Here is a 22,085-nt window from a genome sequence, read left to right as displayed (position 1 = left end):
CCAGTTGGCGCCTTGCTTCCAACGCGAACCCCGGACACCACCAAAGCTCCTGCCGAGGCTCGCTCCGCTTTTCCCCGCTTCCCGATGGCCGTGGGAAGGCGCGGCCGGGAGCGCGCAGCCGCCGCGCCGCGTCTCGCATTGCCTTGCACGAGGGCGGCCCCGGCCCGCGGCGGCCCCCGGGGCCCGACGGGCTCTCGCTCCTCTTCCGCCGCTCCGGACGCCTCGCAAAAGCCGCGCCGCGCCGGGCGGGAGGCAGCGCGGTGCTCGGCGCTGCGCGGCGGGCCGGGAGGCAGCGCAGTCGCCGCTCCCCTCGGCCCGGCTGCGCCGTGTGGCAGCGCCTCTGTCAATCAGCCTGACTTCACTCCTGCACGCCCTGTGCTTCCAGTATTATACCCCCGCCGCCTCCTGGTGTCTCTGCTTCGCTGCGAGCCGGGAGCGCGGCCGCCACTGCCGCTGCGGCTGCGGCTGGGCGAATGCGCGGGCGGCGGGGCGCGGGGCAGCGCTGAGCGGCGCGGAGCGGGGCCGCCGCCGGGCGCCGCGGCTGCGCTCGGCCGCCTGCGGGCAGCCCGGGCTGCGGGGCCGCCGCGATGGAGCCCGCCGCGGGGATCGCCTGCGTGCTGCTCTGCTGGGCGCTCTCGCTGCCCGCCGGCGCCCTGCGGCGCCCCGCGGACGCAGGTAGGTCGCCGCCGCGCCGCCCCGCGCTGTGCGGCCGCCCGTCCCGAGCGGCGGCTCCTCGCCCCGCGCCGCGCCGCGCCGCTCCCTTGAACTTCTGCGGCGACTTTTGCCGGGTTTGCAGTTGTTTGCTGCAAGCGGCAGGCGGGGACGGCGCTTCGGCAGCGCCGGCCGGCGACGGGCGCGGGGAGCATCGGCGGCAGCGACACGCTGCCCGCAGCCCGCCGCGCCCGCCGCCTGCCCCGCGGAGGCGCCGGCCCCGGCCGGGCTCGCTCCCGCACTTCCCGGGGCGGGATGAGGCACATGGCAGCTCCTCTGCCTCCGGCTCCGGCCATTACCGCGGTCCCAAACTCCCGGGGCTCCTGCTGCCACCGCTGCCGGTCGATGCCCGCGGGTTTCCCATCCCCTTCACCAGTCGATCCATCCCCCCCGGTCCGGGAGTGCTTTGGGGAAATGCCTTTCCCTTGCAGGCTTCTCACCTGCGCACCAAGCCCCTGCCCCTCCGAGCAGTTGCACCCTCGCATCGTCGCTGGTCCCCCCGCGTAGCCCCGCTGTCCCCGAGGTGACCCAGGCAGGTGGACCAGGCTGCGAGGTCCTGCTGGGTGGGCAAAGGGTGGTGGGACTGTGCTGCATGGGCAGGAGTGCGGGGTCTCTGCTGGGTGGGCAGGCTCATGCTGCTGTCTGGTGTTTTGGGGAGCAAGAGGCAGTTTGAATGAACTCTGCACACTTCGCGCCCATGAACAAAGTGCTTGTGCAGAGTGCGGTGTCCGTCTGCCTTATATAAGTGTCTGCTGTGTTAATGAATAATGGAATAAAAATCCCACAGCATCAGGAAATGCTTGGTTCTAGTATCTCTCTCCTCTCTTCCTTTCTCCCGGTACAGATCCTATTTTGAGGAATATAGAGGAGTACAGCCTTGTCATCCCCACCAGCACCGATTCAGAGGGCAGGTTCCTATCCCACTTGGTGTCTGGACCGCCAAAAGCACGCTTCAGAAGAGCTGCAGAGGACTTGCAACGTGAAGCGGCAAATGAGCAAATATTTTACAATGTCACTGTTTTTGGAAGAGAGTTTCACTTCAGGCTGCGGCCAAACTCCAGGCTTGTCGCCCCTGGAGCAACAGTCGAATGGCAGGAGGACTCTGATGAGACTCACATTGAACCTCTCTATGGGAATTGCCTCTATGTTGGGGATATCACTGATTTGCCAAACGCTTCGGTTGCTATCAGCAATTGCGATGGGCTGGTAAGTTACTTTGTTATTATAGCTAAGATAATTACATTAATTTCCTACAGTATTTAAATATAAAATGTGTGGACTGTCATAAACTCACACCTCATATGGTAACTGTGAATGCAAATTAACTCATGTTCCCTTGTGTGGGAATAGCTGTGCTGCACCAGGCACTTTTTTGCATACAGTGGCACTAGAAGTTTTGAGCGCATGCTCTGTGTTAGCTACTCTGTAACAGAGCAGTTCAAGCCAAGATTAACGTTGATTTGTGGTGAAGTTACTTGAGGTATCTGACACTTCAGAAACACAGGACTAAATGCTGTGTTCTTGGAATCCTTATCCTCATTTCACTTCCAGTCTGAGAAGGGAAATTTTAGAAGAGTTAATCCTGAAAAATAGGCTGGACTGCTCTGTAAACAAATTTGATAGGTAGGATATGTTTTTGCCTTGAAAATTCAGTTTGTTCAGAGTCTGTTTTCATGGATCTTTCACTCAGTGAGTTTTATTGCTTAATCAAATGATTGATGGAAAGCAGCAAAAGAGTTTGAGTTTTACGAACAAAACAGCTCCCTGTGATGTGTTTTGTATGGCTGTGTGTGTTTTAAAGCTTGCTGCAGCTTTCTATTCTGGAGCACGTGTTCAGTAGTCAAATTAAAACTGTCCCAGACATCCTAAATGATCATACCATCATTTGAACAGTAATTACTACGTAGCAATTTGTGTATTGAGGAAAGGGCAATTTTTTTGATAATGAACAGCTGATCTAGCCAAAATTTTCTTGCTCTATCTTTTAGAGTACATAATTTTTAGATTACTTAATTTTAATGCATTCTGTTCTCTGCATAATCCCCCCGATATGAGTCAGTTGCATTCCTATTTATTTAGTCATAGAAAGTTGTTGACTTGCTGTGCCAAGGTAACATGTATGGAGATAACATGTTGGCTGTTGGAGAATGGAAGGGAATCAAATACTTTTCTCCTTACTGTTTCCTTTCCTGTGGTTTTTCCTAGCTGTGTGCATTCCTGTTTTGAGAAGCAGGTTTTAATGTTGTAATTATATGATGTGGACAGCTGTCCAAGGGCAAGAGGAATACTGGTACTGTGCAAAAAGAGCAATTCAGGAGGCAGAATGTCAGCCCACAGGCTCTCTCGCGGGGAAGCAGGAGTACTTTGGTCTCCCTAGAGCTAGCACAGATCATTTTGTAGAAGGCAAAATTCCTTTGCTCTGGGCAGTGCAGAGGTGGGGTGGAGCCAACGCTCTTCTTCCTTGTGCATTTGTGCTGCAAGGTGGAGGAAAAGCCTGTGACGGCTGCTGCCTGCCTTGTGCTGGCTCTTCTCTTCAGCGCAGGTGATGGGCAATGGGGAAGCTTGTTCCTTCTTCCAGCTGGTGTTACCCAGAGTGTGGACTCCTTATATTTGGAGAAGAGAATGATGATAAAATATAACAGCAGTTAAGCCAAAGTATGGATGAAGTCTCTGAAGGTTCAAGGACTCATGTTGCATGTGTAAATGATAAAATGTTTATAAAACGCCATCCTTTTCACAGTTGTAAGTACCTTCGTAAACGCAAAGGAATGAAGCCAGGCCTCCATCCAATGGCACTCATAAATGACTCAAATTGAGAAAGCTACCTGAGGAATGCTGCCCAGTTTTCTAGTCTTGTCAGTTAAGATGACTTAGACAAAATGCTGTTAACTGAGCCGTAATGACTGATTGCTACAGAATCACGTTGAAGAGCATCATCAAAGTGCCGGCACTGTGTTCAGTGGTAGCCTCGCTCAAACCTTTGCTAGGGTTGATAGGTTTGCTCAGGGTTGGCCACCCGATGCAGTCAGCTGCTGTTTCATGTCTTTAGTAACTTAAACCACTCTTTTCCTGAACATTTGCTGAATTTCAGTCATGTAAATAGTCCTAAGTGTCAAACTCATTTGCAAAAAAAAAGAAAAAAGATAATAACCAGATGAGCCTCTGCAGAAATAGAAAGCAAATGGAGTTAGGGCCACTTGAATTTCTGGTTAACTCAGTGGGAAGGCTTGTATTAATTTCTTAGGATGATAAAATATCACAATATTTTATTTTAGGATAGGCAATTATGAATTTTAGTTTTGAACCAGCACCTGCAGCTTATGTGCCTACAAGAATGCCTCCAGCATTCTTGTTTTTGTCGTCTGTTAGTAACAGGAGAAGCAGGAGAAGATTTGGTCTACTGCAGGAGTATAGTCCTGACAGCTACCATATTCTAATCTGGATGCAGTGAAGGTTTTCTGATGGCACTGCAAATTCTCTGCCTCTGCTAATACATTTAGAAATGTCTCACTATTTATTTCATTGAGTATCTACATTGTAAATGCTAAAGGACAGAGACCATGTTTGTTTTTGCCCAAGTCATTGAAGCCTTACTGCAGGAAGCATTACCTCAATACCTTTAAGCATCTGGCTGTAATGATTTCCCTGAGATTGTGCAGTAAATCTGTTGTGGAACAACAAATTGAACTCCATTCCCTTGGGTGCTATGTTCCCTCTTCCCTCCTTCTTGGTTTCTTTCTTTTGGGGGGAGAGTTAAAATCAGTTATCAACAGAATTATACAAAATCCAAGAAAAGATAACAGCAGTTCCCCAACTTCCACTAGTCCACGGACAGCACTAATGAGCAATTAACACACTGAAATTAGCACTGCACTTCACTGTCTCTCAGTTTACATTTTTATTTCCTGTGTCTGAAAGGAGTATTGGAGGGTTTCTTAAGCAACATATGGCTCAGAAGACTTTCTTAGAGACCACTGTGCTGTATATTGTTCCCAGGTTTATTGGCATTTCAGATGTGAATGAAGACATGAAGGCTATCAAATACTTAGGCATATCTGTTTTCTTCTCCACACCTACTTTACTTCAATGGAGAAATTCAGTTGTCTCATACATTTTCTTTCAGCTGCCTAATGATACGTGTGCCACGGCCAATGGTCTCGCTCTGTTCTTAACATATCTCAAGTGTCTCCATCTCCTTTTCTAGGTTACCCTGGAGAAAAGGGACTATGGAACACTCTGACAACTGTTAGCATTTGTTATAAACTTGCTTCGTTTAATGCCTAGTATTTTCAAAGTGCTTGCTTTTGAAGGTGGTTTGACATCTGTCTATGCTTCCAGCTTTTGCATACAGACATTAAGGTTGAAATAATGTGTTAAGGTTGAAATAATATATTTGAATTGAAGTTTCATAGTTGGTCTTTACGTTGCAAACTTTTGTTGACTGAATCTAGTTTAAGTCGGTGAATGCATCTGTCACCTTGCCAACTTCTGATACTGTTTCCTCTGAACATCCCCTTTGGTTTGCACATTATTGCCAAATGTGTCTTATTTTCCAATTATTGCCTGAGAAGAGGCTGTCTGGTGTTGTTGGTATGGCCAAAATGAAAAGGTGTTGGAATGGATTTATATGGAAATAGTAGATCTGTGAACAGATTTTTGAACTTTACTATAAATGGTGAAGGTTTTTAATCTGCACTCATTCTAAAAAATTAAAAAGTACATGCATATATATAGGATGTATATAATCAATTTTCTTTGGTCCTGACTGAGTTAGGTTGGGGCTTCCCAGTTTTCTGTGGTAGAAATCAATAACAAAACTAGTTTTATTGATCTAAAAATCGAGTCAGAGACAGATGAAGAGAACTTCTGAAGTATGCAAGTATGTGTTTTCATAGCTGAAATGAGTCTTTAGAGATCATGGGAAAGTTAAAGTTAATCAATAGCTTTTCTTAACAGCTCTCTGAACTATGGATGTGATTTTTACCATGTAAAGACATTTTTTGATAGCTTTCCCACTTAAAATAAAAACTCTGTTTGGACAGCTTGGTATCATCTTGGCTGGCCTGATAGCATTCAGACTAATTTTCCAGGGAGCAGGCAGAACCAACATGGTCAGCTCTCTGTGGCCTGTAGACGGTCGTGGAAGATATTGCACTCTGACTATATTCTTGGTCTGTGGCCAGATCATTACCTTTGGACGCTGCTGGAGGCTGAGGGAGCTGGCTGGTCCCGCTCAGGGGTTAGCTGGGAAAGAGAAGGGCTCAGAGGCTGACAAAATGGCATGAGACAACAAAGCATTAGGATTATGGCAATCCTTCCAGATTACTGCCTGAAAGGGGGCAAGTTTGTCAACACCTGTGAAACAGACTGCTTTCTGGGGCTTTGTCCTCTTCTGTCAGGCCCATCTCTGTGAGAGACTCATTCCTGCTTATAACATCCTAGACTTCAAGGTGTTTTGCCATTACATATGTCTGCATGTTGCTCCACAACTTTCTTTTTGAGAAGTTTTGTAATGAGCAGTAGCTGAGCAGGGCAGAAGTTATCTTTAGTAGGGCCAGAATTAGTGCAGAGGTTTTCTTCATGCCTGTGCTCTGTCACCGCGTCCCGTCTGAAGTGCACTCCCTTCCTTCACCCCAGCAGATGAGCCTGCCATTGTAGAAGAACTCTTTATGTATCTGGATTTCTTATTTGATAAATACTTGCACAATGCTTGAGGCAGATGTACCAAAAATACCTTCTTCAGGTTGACAAGATGGTAATAGTTGATTGTGGAACTTGGGAGACAGACTCTCGCCCAGCCTCTTCATAACGTTCCTAGTCTATGGGGGAGAGCGTGTGCTTAAACACAAGCAGATACGTAGAGAGAAACACAATATGAACAACACATCTGGTATGGATAATAAACACATGATTAAATTAGACATCCGAAGCCTCAGTGCAGAATCAAACTACGTGTCAGGATCCTAAAGACTGAGGACAACAGCTTCAAGTTGAAAAAATCAGTATGACCTAGCCCCCACTGAAACAAATAGAGGAACATCAGCTTCAATGACATGATATGATGTCTTGAGCTCTGCTTCATTAGTATAATCCTCTTCCTCTGTTTTTAATTAAAATATCAGCTGTCCAAAGAATCCACTAAACTGTCATTAAAGTGGGAAATTATCAGGAATGGAGATATAGAAAGTAAACTATTGAGGACATTTATGGTTGAGTGTTTTCTTATGGAACTATAAGCATTATGTTTCATGCATTCTGTCTTGGGGTACCCAACCGTACCCACCATACTAGTATAATTGACATAAGTGTTTCTTCTTATGTGATAAACTAGGCAGGGCTGGCTGTACAGCGTTTCAGACTGTACTGTATTCTGCAATAACCCTCACAAGCCATTTGAGAGAAGCCTGTTGGCTGGCTGCTTGCCCAGATGCTATTTCTTCTAGAAATGCTTGGGAAGCCAGCAGTGCTTTTCAGACTCTTGCCTAATGCTCATAGTAACTGTAGTCCCGGGCTGATCTGGGTGGGTTCATACACTCACTTTACTAGGCAGTCATGGATCTTCAGCAATTGGCTGGTGCTTTGATTCTAATCTTAAGTGCATGTCTGCCAAATATCCCATGATTTTGTTATTTATTATTTGTATTAGTTGTTAGCATTTTCTTTACTGTTTTATATCAGTTAATAGAATGTTCTTATTTTCTGCAATCTTTAGTTTACAGAGGAGTATTCATACGATCTGATTTTAGGCATCTAATATAAATTCTAAATTTTTTGAGCCCAGGTTCCAGATTCAGTCAATGGCGTTTCTTGACGATTCAAACTACCTATGTGAAATGCCCACCTTTCTCCTTCCTGTGTGAATATTTCCCCAACCCTCCCCCACATGTTCCCTGGATTCCTGAAGACATTCAGACACCTGGTGAAATCTATTCCTGTAGTATAATCCTGCTTAACTTTGAGCACGTGCTTGAGCTCTTTGAAGCCAGTGAGTTTTAAGGATATATTCTTAAATGCCTTCCGGATAGAGAGGTCTTCTTGAAACTGGCCACAAAACTTCTGCTGCAGCCTGCTGAAGCTAAATCTAACTCACCTTAGCTAAATCTCATAATTTACCTGGATAAGACCATGAAGGAGCTGCTCACAGTGAATACTCCAGAAGACAAACATGCTTATGTAACTCTGTTATTTTTCCGTTGAGACATCCATCTGCTGCGTTCATATGGATTTACAATTTAGTTTTGTGTCTGTTTTATCTGGCTTTTGGATACACTGGTTTGTGATGTAGCAAAAAAGCAGAAGTTCAGGTAGCACAGTATTGTCTTCAAAGTCTGGTCAGGTCCAGTGCCTGACAGTTAAAACAGATGTTTCTTGCAAATAATTCCAGTAATTCTGCTTGTATTCTAAGCTATTAGCATTTCCATTATGATCAGGTTGCATTCATTTTTAGTGGATTAACATTTGGCATATATAATCTCTTCATTTGGAAGTGCTTTTCTGTTAAAACCAAACCAAACCAAACCAAAGTTTCTGTCTGTTTTTCATGTGATAGCAAAAGAAAAAGTAGGCTTTTTGCTTTTCAGACGAGTAGAATTGTAACACAGTGGTAGGAGAAATGTTAATAATTCCTGTGGCACAGTATACAACAAAGCTGAAAAGCTGTTCTGTTTAAGAAAACAGCAGCCCTTACCCTGGAGAAGATTAGAGAAGATCTCCATTCACACACATGGTCTTTTTGAATTCAGCTGGTCTCTCTCATATCTAAGCCAACTCTGTAGGGAAATGTTAGCAGAAACAGAACCTGGCTGCACATCCACATCCATGCATATGATGTAAAGGACATGCAGTGCTGGCCAGAATGCAGTGGAGCTATTTGAATGCCTAAAGTTCAGCATATCTATGTATTTTTTCAGGGTAGAGACTGTACTTAATAATCCATTCCCCAGTTTCTACTGTCATGTCCCTGGCCAACTCTAGTAGTTAGACAGCCCCCTTCATTTTCTAAATTGCAGAGGCTTTTCCTTTTAAAAATTATAGCCTGAAACACAGAGAACGTAAACACTATGATTCAGTCGCTAACTGGAGTAAATTATCCTCTTTGTGCTGTTCTTAAAAGAGACTCTTCTATCAGTAAGTACTGTTTTTTCTCTTTGCATCTTCCGTGCATGGATCTTCTCACCTACTTTTTATCTGAAAACCAAATAAGTAATTTCCTACATCATACAGGTGGACACCATCTGGACAGAATATCCTCAGGCAATCAATACTTGTATCTTTGTGGTATGATGTAAGCCTTTGGATAAAAGATAGGTATTTCCTTATGTCTTATTTGTCCTTGTGTTGTATTGTCCTCACTGTTACAGTATCTCAGCTGTACTATACTCTTTGACCACACAAGAACTAATTTTCCAACCAGAGTATTAGACCATGTACATCCAAGAAAACGTGTTTAATGGTTCCTTCTGCTTTCCATTGTGTAAGATCCAAATATAGGAACTAATTTTGATAAGGTCATAATTAGTTTCCAGGGTAAGCAGAACATCTATTTTGAGAAGTCTGTCCCCCTTCAGCTTCCAGAGGTGTGTCCCTTGAATAACGCTATTAGCTTACAGTAGCTCAGTGCTTCCTCATGGTGTGGAGAGGTTTTCCAGTATGCTCTGAGAATTTAACAGTACAAATTCCTGCAAATGGCAAGAGCCTCCCTCATTTTTAGTTAATTATATATATAACTTTTACTATAGAAGGTTGGAAAATACTTGTTTGGATCAACACGAATTCCAGTTGTTGCATGGAGCAGGACCTTTTCTCTACAGATCACACTAGTATTTCATTTGACTTAGAATTTCTGAGTACTTTTTATTAGTGGTGACTGTTGCTTTGTAAGCAGGTTGTGCCATTACTTAATTGCACATTCAGCTAGAACACTTGTCATACTGACTCTGATTAAAATGGAGAATCAGAGAGCAGATCTCCAATTTCTTGTAGGGGATTGTACAAAATTTCATTCCGTTGCTTCCCGTTAATAGCTCTGATGTGCACGCTGGCTTTGCAGTTCACCTCTTCCCTTTATTGCTTTTGCTCTTCCAAAGTTTCAGTAAGTTCTTTAACACATCACATCTGGTTTCTTCAGCCCCTTTATCTGCCTGTGTTTTAAATTCATCTTTGTTTGCAGAGTCTTGTTCCTGGTTTTAATAGTCTGCAGAATGAAAGGCCTACATTTCACATGCTATTTTCAGCACCATTCCATTTAGCAGTAACACTGAAAAGAAGAGTATCCTCTTCAAGTGCTGAAGAGCCCATTGCTTCCTTATAACTACATCGCCATACCCACTACAGATCTTTCGAGTTATTCCCAAGTTGCAAAGCATCTTGATGCTTTCCTCAAATCTGGAGTTAGTGGAGGCATAAGTGTGAATCTCAGCATTAATATTTTTCTTTTAAGTAAATGTTTTCTGTTTAAGTGTTTTTAAGTGTTTCCCTCAAGAAGAAGATAGAGAAATGTAAATTGTGTTCCTTGAAGTCTTTAAAAACACCTAAGTTGTCTTGAAGATGCCATTTTACAGTACAGATGAGCCTCTCTAGCACCTTGTGTCTGGTGAAGGGGGTAATCCTGTTCCCCACCTGCTCCCTGGTGAGCTCCCTTTCCTCCTCTGCTCCCGCACTGCGGTGGCTCTTACCCCACGGTAAGTTAACCCAGCGGGTCGTGAACTTGGCAAAACCAGTGAAAAGCTGCAGGCAGCTTAGCTGCTTGAACTGGTTCTCCAGGGAATGAGGTGAATCCCTGTGCAGGCAGAAGGGCCCAGCTGGGCCCGAGCTGGTGGCCGTCTGATAGACTCAGCCTTGTTGAAATGAGTCCCTTTAGGGGAGCTTGACTTGTCTTCTTTGAACATCTGAAGTTGGAACTGCAGTTTTGGACAAATCTATTCCGCTCTGTGGATGACGGTTTTCTGCTTTTTTAGCCTGTTGTACACCTCTACCCACTAATTTGTTTGTTTTTCAGAACTTTGCCATGCTAAAATTGAAGTCCCACTTGTACAACTTGCTGTTACTCTTTGTTCTTAGTCTCCTAAGAGTGTGTGATAATTTATCAATATGTTCCCTTCACGTTTATATTCTTTGTTATTCCCTTTATATTGGTCTATGTCAAGTTTAATATTTTGCCTCTTTATGGCTGCACTTGTGACCTTTATTTTCAAAACAAATAAATAGAATTCATTCTTCACTCATGCATCTCTCTGTGGAGAATCCAGATGTTACAGTTCTCCAGGGATAATGGTACTTTCTGACTTTTTACACCTGCAAAGTACAATATTATCACTTTTCTTTTGTTCTGATGAGCTATAAATACAGCCACTTTAACTTCCTTCCTATTGCTACTCCCTTTACCTTTTTCACTGCTGTGTTTGAATTTCATTGCATGGTCATACCACTTTTTTCCAGCATTTAACCTTTAGACCAGGGGGACTCGGGGGACAGAGTGCAATACATTTTCTACTGAAATTAAGCATGAAAGCTACTAATCCTGTAAAGAGAAGGAGTCAACGAATATTATTGGTATCCTTGTGGATAAGAAGAACTCCTACCTTTAAGCAGATAAAGCTAATATAATACATTTAGGTTGTTTTTCTCCACATTAACTAAAGGGGACTGCTGTTATTGCTGTATAATGAAGGTGAACCAAACCATTTGGGAACTATTTCTAAAACATCTTTGAAGTAAAAAAACTAGAAAGAAATATCTAGATTGTGGTCAACATTTAAACTGGTCTCTAAAAGCCATAAAAGCAAAACAGCTTTCTGAGGTTTTAGGATGGCACAGTGCCGCATCTTGATATAGGCCCTGAGTCTTTAAGGGCCTATACCTTTATTAATGTGTTTTCTGATTTATTTCCTCTGTAAGAATAACAAGGTTGACAGGTGTGGAGGAGAAGAAGCTGCATCACTACTAGCAGCCTGGCCAGCAGCACTTCCCGACTTCCTTTACTTCCCAGTCACTTGCAGTACTTATAAGAAATGGTCCCTGGAAAGGCAGGGGTGATTGAATCTTGTATCCAGCACCGCATGTTTTTCCGGGAGCCCCCAGTGTAGGTCCCTTAGCCCGCTGTCGTGCACGCTTGGCTCGGGTGCTGAGTCCTTCTGGGAGTGCCTCCGGCCGCTGTGCTTGCCGGGGTGCTGCACTGCATCGGCAGCTTCCAGCATGTCTGGGGGAGCTCTGGGTGCGCATGAGCCAAAGGCACCTTCACGTTGTGCCCCCGAAGGGGAGGGACTCCAGAGGCTCGGCTCCTTTTGGAAATCTGGCCCACAGGAGGAGTTTCTTCTTCAACTTGTCCCGTGCTATCTGGCATGGCGCAATGAGTATTGTACTCATTGCAGGATGGAGAAAGTCAAAATAAGACCCTAGATGGCAAGTCTGACAGGAGAGAAGGGGCTTATTTTCTTGCAAATTAAAATATTTCAAGAGCAAAATGTAGTAAAAACCCATTTACGTTTTAAGAAAAATAAAATAAAAATGCTAGAATTTGAGGGAGGAAGATGGGAAAACACAGATTTTACTCCAAAGACCCCACTTGCTTATGTTTCCTACCATGTGCAAAAGATACTTGTCCTAAGTAGATGCATCTTGCATGTTCTTCTCTCATGGTCAAGTGTAAGGCTCCCAAGCCTGGTGCAAGGTCCAATGTCCATGGCTGTTACATGTGTTGAAAGGGAGACCTGTTTGCAGGACAGAGCCCATAGTTTGGAAATGGGAAAAGAGCCTGCAAAAGCTGCTGAAAACTGACTAAGGGTAGGTGGCAGCACAGGCTGTGGTAACTGTTTTAATGGTGGTTTTATTTGTTTTAAATCATGGCTTTTGGGTAAATCAGGTTCATCCAACTCATCTGCAGCAGAATACACTTCTTGATTCTTCAGACTGTTTAAATTGCTGGGCTTTTTTCTTCCCCCAAGCAGAGGAACTGTGGAAGGAATGTGAGAGATGCTGTTTGGAAAGTGTTCTGCACAGCAGAATGTATTTAAAAAACAGTCTTTGAGAAATAAATCACTACCTGATGATGAAGACAGCTAAGCTGGGCCAAGAGTCTTTCATGTGCCAACACTCTCTCACGTGACAGAAGCTATATTGGAAGCTGGCAATTTTCAAGCCTGCAAGGCTGAAAATATCTAAAAATTTTCTTACACTTAAACAAAATAAGTAGTAGCTAGATAAAAATATGGCTTTGGAACTTTACAAAATACCTCCCTATAGAACACTGTGAACCTACCTAAAGGTCACAATCTTTTACTTACTGCCAACAAACAAACAAAAAAAGCAGAAGCACAAATTTTACATCACCTCAGTTCAATACCAATAAAGTGCTTAGAGTTGAAAAAGTTTTAGGAGTGAATTGGGATTGATTTCAGATTTATAACAAAGCTTGAAATCAGAATTTCTTAACAGTTTTAGTTTTCAGTGTGAAAATGGCAGATCCAGCATTCATCAGTAAAGCAAAATACTTAATCCCCAAATAAATGCTGGAGATATCCATCAATATTAAATTTGTTGGCAGAGTTATGGCATATTAAGGCTGACATGAGCAGTAAGTGTAAAAATGTGATTAATCGAAGGCTGACTTACCACTCTTGAAGAGAAATATGAAATTCAATCTGAACAAGTAATGGACGGGCAAAGAGAGAAAGGGGAATTTACAGGATGTTTTGCATTCTTTGAAACTTGTCAGTAGAAAAGGGTGGTGAATTTACTATGAAAATACAGTTGTTTCACAGTTAACTCCCTGCAGTCAATTTAAGGCCAACAGTAATCATAAACATCTAAAATTCAGTAAAAGTGCTGCACCTATGAAAATGTAGTGTATCCTTATATTTCTCTAAAAAGAGAATCACACAGAAAAAGTAGATCCGTATCAATTTTTATGTTGTGGTGCAGCATCATTTTGCATAAAGGCCTGGGAAGTCCCAACTATCTGATCTTTGGGTTTGATCCAAAGGTGTTGGAGTTGGTGTGTTTAGTTTCCCTGGCTTCATTTGGCTTTGTGCAGGCTGGCTGCTTGGCAAAGAATTTGGGGCTAGAGGCAGGCGACGGCGTATTCCAGGGCATAACCTTGTCTTTCACCTTGTCTGTCCCCAGCTGCGGTGGTGGTGGGGAGGGAGACGAGGACGAGAGGGTCAAGCGCAGCTCTGCCCATTGCCGTTTATATCGCGTATGCTGGATAGCACAGGACACAGCTGCGTGCTTCTAAAATTGAAATAGCTCCACTAAAGCTTCTTCCCCTTCTGCCTCACACCACATCCCCACCACAGAAGAGGTGATGCATTAACGGTGGGGGAAGGCTCGGGAGAAACCCTCCGCTGACCTGTGCCAGGAGGATGAGGCAATTCCAGCTGCCTCGAATTTGCAGGCTCATTCTGCCAGCTCATCTCTCTCTTTTGGCCTGTGAAGATGGTGCCAGAAAGGAGAAAGTCCTTGCTGCTTTCTGAGACCGTCCCGGTTGCTTCTGCACTGCTGGAGGTGTGGTGTGATGGGGGTCATGTGGAGAGAAGCTGCCAGGAGTAGAACTGAAATTTCTGAAACACAGAGCTTGCTGTGCCTACCTGAGATTAGCTCTGGCCTCAATACAACTAGCATCTCTTGCAAAGAGAAGAAGTCAAAAAAACACCAAACCTCCCAAATCCAAAAAGAACTCTTAACTGCACATCTGCTCAACAGACTTTTGTGATAATTCAGCAAGAGCTAATTGAAACTCCTGGATCCCAAACACGTTTCCAACCAAATGGGAATTTACTTTCTCTGATGCAATCTCCTTTCAACTCCCCATTGCCCCTCTTGGAGGTTCAGGTGGTCCAAATTCCAACGATCTGTCATTAGATGGGATAATTAGAAGTACGGGCTATTCAGTTATAATGATCCAAATCTCTGCTATTATTCATCATCATATCTCCATGGATTTTTGGGAGCTCTGTGAGTTTGCATTAGCTGAGGACCTGGGCTTATGCGATTAGATGTTGTCACACTCTTCTGGTAACGTGTCCTCTCCTGACTTACAGACTATTATGGTTTGTTAAGAGAGGGAGGCAGCAGGACATGCAAAATCTGTGAATGCATATGAGCTATTGGCATTAGATTTGGCAAAGTAATGGATTCAGGATTTGTTTACGTATTTGGAAATAACAAAATGCATTTGAAGAGGAGACCAGTGATCCCGGCGTCTTTGAGGTTCTCAGAGCCCTTGGTCAGCCAGTGGCCAGGTGGGTTAAAGAACCGGCTGCGAGCGCTGCTGGTTCTCACGCAAACATTGGGACTCACCGAAGGCCTAGTGGCTTCCTGCTTCTGAATTATCACTCTGATGTAATTTTTGTGACATTTTCATGTTATCATGCAAGCCAGTAGAAATCATGACACCGCTGGCAAAGCTGCTGAATAAATACAATGTTAATAATGTGAAATTCATCTGTGATGGATGTGCTGGAGGCCTTGGAAGGGTTCAGCTGCTTACTGCAATTTTGTGTTCTTTTGGAAGGAGTGGAAGAGGTGTTTGCTTTAACTTGTGGATTTAAAAAAATGTTATACCTAGTTAACATTTATAGTGCATGTTCAGAATGAACTCTGTGCAGTCTTTAACCTGAGAATATTGAATTGCTGCTTGCAAATACTACGGTATGGTCTAGCTCTCCCCCGTGGGAAACTGCATTTTTCTTTCTCTTTTCATTTTATATTTGTTTATTTTAAGACCACTTTTCAAACTTAATCCTCTTTATGTCTCTTCCACACCACTGACTCCATTGCTTTGACTTAATACAATGTCAACGTTTGCAAAGGGTCTACTAAGTTCTTAAGTTTTAATTTTAATTTTTCATTAGGACATTACAGCCTTAATTAAAAAGGCAGAGTCACAGACAGAACCTCATATATTCAGGCTGCTTTGTGACCTGTACGCTGTTGGTGACAAACTGTGAGATGCTTTAAAGTATCATTGGGAAGACTGATGAAGACAGAGTGACCCCCCATCTCCCTTGAGGGAGTTCTGGTCTTTGGTAGGCTGCTCTAGGAAGGAGTTGGCAGTGCTCACAGAGGGCGACTAAATGTGGATTACAAAGTACTGAAACATTTTATCAAGCTAGAAATTCAGAGAGATTTTGAAATTGCACTGAGATGCTTCCGTGGAGTTGCACTTCGACTACTTCTAATTAGTAGAAGGTGACCTTGCAGCTTCCCTGTGATGCTGCAGTGCCATGAGGGAGCGACACAAACACACATTGAGCATCTTGTCATAAAGCTGCCCGTTCGGCTCAGTGCTACCTTGCCAGCCTTTTGGCCAGCCTTTCTAAAAAGCCCTAAATGAAGTTCTGTTAAACTTCAGGATCTTTCGGTGAGCTGCCTAGTGACTACTGCCCTGGGCGTTCTGTCGTACCGATCAGAAAAAAATCCACCACCACTTGTGTTACCCACAGGAGGAACCCAGGTTGCCTGAAGTTTGGTGTGGAGAGTCCTGTTGCTATTCTGTAGCTGGTTTCCATAAGGCTCTTCAGCATTCCTACAGATTGGCTCTGTCCTTGTTTCCCAGCCTTGTAAAGTGGTGGCAGTGGGGCCAAAGCAGGGGGACAGAAGTGGCAGACAGCCACCTTTGGTCCGAACCCTTCAGGTATTGATTATAGCTCAGATATCACTGTGAACCTGGCTTAGTCCCTAATAAAGAGTCTTTTTTTTTTGGTGTTCCTGGTCTTACTTATCTACTGCATTTGGCCACAGATTCAGAGGGCAGCTACAAAGAACAGTGCGGCTGATTCTAGGAATGGACTTAACCCTGTGAAGAGCGCTCCACGGTTAATCCAATATACTATTTATAATTTTTGGTGCTTCCTGAAACATGAAAGCACTAGGCAGTGCCGGGGGGCAGCACATTGCATCGGCCCTGTGTTTTCACGCGGAGGCAGCTTTCTCGCTGTGACGATGTCTTCACCAAAGCCGGTTGTAGGTGATGGCTGAGTCCGTGGGCTCTCGCTGGCTGCCTTCACGGAGCCAGGGTCCTTCTCAGCGTTGTTCCTTTGCTGAGGAATGCGGAACGAATGGCCATCCTTGAAATGGGTGCCAGGAGCTGGTTGACGTGCTCCACCGCAGTGAAGGGTTTGAATCCCAAAGCTCTGCAGATTGTTTCAACGTCTCGCTCCCCACAGGCTACTGTGGAGCTGGTGCGCAGTGCCACTCTCCTTTTCGAGAGATGGAAATGCTTCCTTCACTGGAGAAAAATGCACTGTGGTTCCTGTGGAGAAGGATAGTGTTCAGAGCATTGAAAGACTGTGTCTGTGTGTGTGTTTTGGTGGGGAGAGCGAGGGAAGGGCCCTAAAAAAGGCCAAGGGAAAGAACAGTTAGAAACATCTGATCGGTATTACCAGGGCGAGCTGCTGAGCCTGGCGCGGGGGTGCGGAGGTGCTGAGAGCAGCCTTTGAGCGGCCGTGCTGCAGGAGTGAGCAGAAAACACTGTGTTTCTTGCCTATTCACAATAAAACCTGTTTTCTGCAAATATTCTCCTTTAACAATGACATCCAGAAGGGGGAATGAAGCAAGAAGCAGCGTCCCCGTTTATCCTCCGCGGCAGCCTGCAGGGCAGGGCTGGAACACTCCCTCCATTCGCGAGCGAGCCGGACTTTGCGTCCCTCACGAGCAAGCGCACGCGACAGGACGAGGTGAGCTGGGGCTGCTCAGCAGCGCCGCGCAAACGGCAGCAGCGAGCCGGAGCCATCGGAGCATGTCACGAACGTCGCGGGTGTGTGGTGGGACGTTCCCCGGCAGAGCCGCTGCTCTCGCTGCTGCGGCCGAGGTTCCCTGCTCCGGCCCAGAGGGGATTGACGTGCCACATAGCCCCATCTTGCATTCTTCTGTGACTCCGCATCCGAGTCAGCATGGGTTGAGTGTGATTCCTGCAGTCAAACTTTGCAATAAGCTTAATGTTTCATGTGCCCGTTGGTTAAACCGTGCTGCTGTGTAAGAGGTGATGCAGTGGGGCTGGGTTGGTATCGCCAAAATGGATCAAAAGTATCAGAAGAAGATTTAATATCCCTGTTTACATAGCTTCGTTTTGCTTGTTTTGTGGTTCGTTAATTCCTGTAGTGAACAGGGCGCAGTCTAAGAGCAGAAAGCCTCATCTCTGCTGTGTATTATAAAAATAGCTGGTGCTCTCTCTTGTTAAATTGATTAAAGTGGCTGTGGAAATTCAAGTGTGTATTTATGTGATCCTGCCTGCTCCACTAAGTGTCTTAATGCCACAGAATCTAACCCCCCGGTCAGCACTGGATCTTGCCTAGGCAAAAAGCCTTAATGGGGAATCGTGTCGGTGATGCCAGCCCAACAGATAGCTGCGCTGGCACAGCGGAGATGTGGCGAACTTTGGTGCCAGAGAAATAACAGGTGCCTGGGGCAGGACATTTTAAAATAGCTTTATTGGCAAAGCTGTCCTTTTGCAGGATGAAACCCTCATGTACTTGCAGAATACGGGAGCCGCAGGAATAGCTTCAGAAAGATGTAACCTTAGAGTCAAGCCTATGGGCCTGATCGTGGGGAGGCTTTATGTAGCGAAGTGCTGTATATACATTTAAAGTCTTTCTAGCACTTTAATCGCATTGGCAAAAAAAAGGTTATCCAGCTGTTTTTATGAGATGTTCAGTAATGAGATTTACTTTAAAGCAAGTAAAAAGCTTAGGAAGGTTTTAATATTGTACTTTAAAGTGTAAGCTTGGTGTATCAATTCCTTTTGCTAAGGGTGTTTTATTTGATTCTAATACTAATTCAGGAGTGGGTCCAAAGTCCATTAACATAAATGAAAAGGGTTTTATTGACTTTGATGGGATTTGGATCATGCTGCACTAATTAAATAATAAAGTATCCATTAGCAATGAAGAAAACATATTCAAAAACATATTCAAACATCACTTCCTCCAGGCTCAAGAGCGGTGCATCCCTATGAGTAAGAAGTCAAGCAAAGGAGGCAGGAGACCTGCATGGATGAGCAAGGAGCTCCTGGCAAAACTCAACCAGAAGAAGGAAGTATACAGAAAGTGGAAAGGGGGACAGGCCACTTGGGAGGAATATAGGAATGTTGTCAGAGTATGCAGGGATGCGACGAGGAAGGCTGAGGCCCGTTTGGAATTAAATCTGGCTAGAGATGTCAAGGACAACAAGAAGGGCTTCTTCAAATACATCAGCAGCAAGAGGAAGACTAGGGAAAACGTGGGCCCTTTGCTGAATGGGGTGGGTGCCCTGGTGACGAAGGATGCAGAGAAGGCAGAGTTACTGAATGCCTTCTTTGCTTCAGTCTTTACTGCTCAGGCCAGCCCTCAGGAGCCCCAGACCCTGGAGGCAAGAGAGAAAGTCTGGAGAGAGGAAGACTTTCCCTTGGTGGAGGAGGAGTGGGTTAGAGATCATTTAAGCAAACTTGACACCCACAAATCCATGGGCCCTGATGGGATGCACCCACGAGTGCTGAGGGAGATGGCGGATGTTATTGCTAAGCCACTCTCCATCATCTTTGAAAGGTCCTGGAGAACAGGAGAGGTGCCCGAGGACTGGAAGAAAGCCAATGTCACCCCAGTCTTCAAAAAGGGCAAGAAGGAGGACCCAGGGAACTACAGGCCAGTCAGCCTCACCTCCATCCCTGGAAAGGTGATGGAGCAGCTCATCCTGGAAGCCATCTCCACGCATGTGGAGGAAAAGAAGGTGATCAGGAGTAGTCAGCATGGCTTCACCAAGGGGAAATCATGCCTAACCAATCTGATAGCCTTCTATGATGGAATGACTGGCTGGGTAGATGAGGGGAGAGCAGTGGATGTTGTCTACCTAGACTTCAGCAAGGCTTTTGACACTGTCTCCCATAGCATCCTCATAGACAAGCTCAGGAAGTGTGGGTTAGATGAGTGGACAGTGAGGTGGATTGAGAACTGGCTGAATGGCAGAGCTCAGAGAGTTGTGATCAGTGGTACAGAGTCTAGTTGGAGGCCTGTAGCTAGCGGTGTCCCCCAGGGGTCAGTACTGGGTCCAGTCTTGTTCAACTTCTTCATCAATGACCTGGATGAAGGCACAGAGTGCACACTCAGCAAGTTTGCTGATGATACAAAACTGGGAGGAGTGGCCGATACGCCAGAGGGCTGTGCTGCCATTCAAAGAGACTTGGACAGGCTGGAGAGGTGGGCAGAGAGGAACCTCATGAAATTCAACAAAGGGAAGTGCAGGGTCCTGCACCTGGGGAGGAATAACCCCATGCAGCAGTACAGGTTGGGGGTTGACCTGCTGGAAAGCAGCTCTGCTGAGAAGGACCTGGGAGTGCTGGTGGACACCAAGTTAAGCATGAGGCAGCAATGTGCCCTTGTGGCCAAGAAGGCCAATGGTATGCTGGGGTGCATCAGGAAGAGTGTTGCCAGCAGGTCGAGGGAGGTGATTCTCCCCCTCTACTCAGCCCTGGTGAGGCCACATCTGGAGTACTGCGTCCAGTTCTGGGCTCCCCAGTACAAGAGGGATGTGGCACTACTGGAGCAAGTCCAGCGAAGGGCCACAAAGATGATTAGGGGACTGGAGCATCTCTCTTATGAGGAAAGGCTGAGAGAGCTTGGCCTGTTTAGCTTGGAGAAGAGAAGGCTGAGAGGAGATCTTATCAATGTGTATAAGTATCTGAAGGGAGGGTGTCGAGAGGATGGGGCCAGACTCTTTTCAGTGGTGCCGAGCGACAGGACGCGAGGCAATGGGCACAAACTGAAACACAGACACTTCCATCTTAACATGAGGAAAAACTTTTTCACTGTGAGGGTGACAGAGCACTGGAACAGGTTGCCCCGAGAGGTGGTGGAGTCTCCTTCTCTGGAGATATTCAAAAGCCGCCTGGATGCAATCCTGTGCAATGTGCTCTAGGTGACCCTGGTGGAGCAGGGGGGTTGGACTAGATGATCTCCAGAGGTCCCTTCCAACCTCAGTGATTCTGTGAAAACAGAAGAGAGGGGAGCCAAATACTGTTGTGATGAACCCTGTGAAGTTGAATGAACTGTAGCCAGTCTCAGTATCTTTACAGATGAGCTTTTCCGTATTTCTTTGCCTCTTTTTAAAATAGATATAACTGTGGATTTTTAGATGAACTAAATTTATAAAGATTCTTACATTTGTCATGCCTATTTACAGGTTTCAATAGACACATTTATTCAAAGAAAGTAGTAACAGGAAAAAGATGGGAAGTGAAGTGAGACAGAAGAAAAAGGTTTTAAACAACATTGAAGTCAGGTACCAATAATGTACACTTATTTTGCTTGAATATTTTTTGTGAGGCATTTTAGGAAGGCCCAGAGTTCCTGGATTCCAAAGAAAAGAGAAATAGTTTTTCAGAGCTATTGGTGCTGTAAGTGGAAGTAAAGGGATACAGTCCATATACTGCATATTCGGAAGGTCTCAATAAAAGTGGTCCAGATTGAAAAAGAAGAAGAGGCTATTGTGGAACTAGCCATAGAACCAATCATGTAGAGACAGATTAAAAATACATTAATAAGCATTGAATTTGTATGCGCTGCTAGATGGATGCAAAAATGATCTGGCATTTTGTACTAAAAAATCGGTTCCTCATTCATTTTGTTGTGATCCATTTTGCCTGACTGGTAGCCGTAGCCCTTGAATTCAGTAGTGTGTGGCATTGGTGAGGCACTGAGGTCAAGACAGCAGCAAAACGCATTTACAGGGATTCCGTGATGACAAGGGGATCACTGGAAAAACAAACAAACCCTATTTTAAAAGAGTTGGATATGTTGGAATGCAATTGTAGCTATGTAAGTCGAAGTTTTAGAAGAGACCAGGTTCCCATCTCTCTGTGGCTGCCAGTCGGTATGCCAGACTCCTTAGGCATCTTCGAAAACACAACCCGAAATTAGAAATTTTCTAAAAACATTTTTCTGGCATTGCTTGCTTGCTGATGCATTTACAATGAACAATATTGCTCTCCTGCTTGTCCACAGGGTTATTTCCTTTTCAGATGATTGTCTTCAGGCTTGCTACAATATACCGAGCATCCTCAGTTCTCTCTTAAACCTAGGTAGCAAAAAAGACGTTTTTCCCACCTTCGCTGCTTAGCTATTTATGAAAAAATATTGTTTGCAATTAAAAGTTTTTATTAAAGTTATCAAGCAAAAATGTTGACAGTGACACCATGAAAACTCTAAAGATGCATGTTTTTCATTGATTACATGAAAATGTGTTATATTCTAGATCTCTTCTGTGTTTATAAGTGTATCTTGGACTTCTGTTTTCAAAAACCATGCAAGTCTTGTCAAAGTTGCAGGTGCAGACTGGAGGTTTTCAAGCTGAACTGCAGATTTGAAGATTTCTGTCACTTTTGTGATATCAAAAATCCAAAATAAATG

At 44.8% G+C, this 22,085-nt stretch overlaps 1 protein-coding gene across 1 annotated transcript in view; it reads left to right on the top strand.

Moving 5' to 3' along the window:
- The first annotated feature begins 572 nt into the window (after positions 1–572).
- Positions 573–22,085, top strand: part of ADAMTS2 (ADAM metallopeptidase with thrombospondin type 1 motif 2) — a 188,052-nt gene continuing 166,539 nt past the window's right edge. Inside the window, exons 1-2 of the mRNA XM_067304888.1 lie at positions 573–675; positions 1,556–1,917. Of these exons, the coding sequence (XP_067160989.1) occupies positions 588–675; positions 1,556–1,917 (450 nt within the window). The 5' untranslated portion in view covers positions 573–587. The remainder of the gene's footprint in view (positions 676–1,555; positions 1,918–22,085) is intronic.

Source organism: Apteryx mantelli, chromosome 14 (genome assembly GCF_036417845.1).
Source record: "Apteryx mantelli isolate bAptMan1 chromosome 14, bAptMan1.hap1, whole genome shotgun sequence".
In the NCBI taxonomy this organism is placed as follows: domain Eukaryota; kingdom Metazoa; phylum Chordata; class Aves; order Apterygiformes; family Apterygidae; genus Apteryx; species Apteryx mantelli.
Note: the sequence above shows the minus strand (reverse complement) of the source record. Positions and strands in the feature narration are given on the sequence as shown.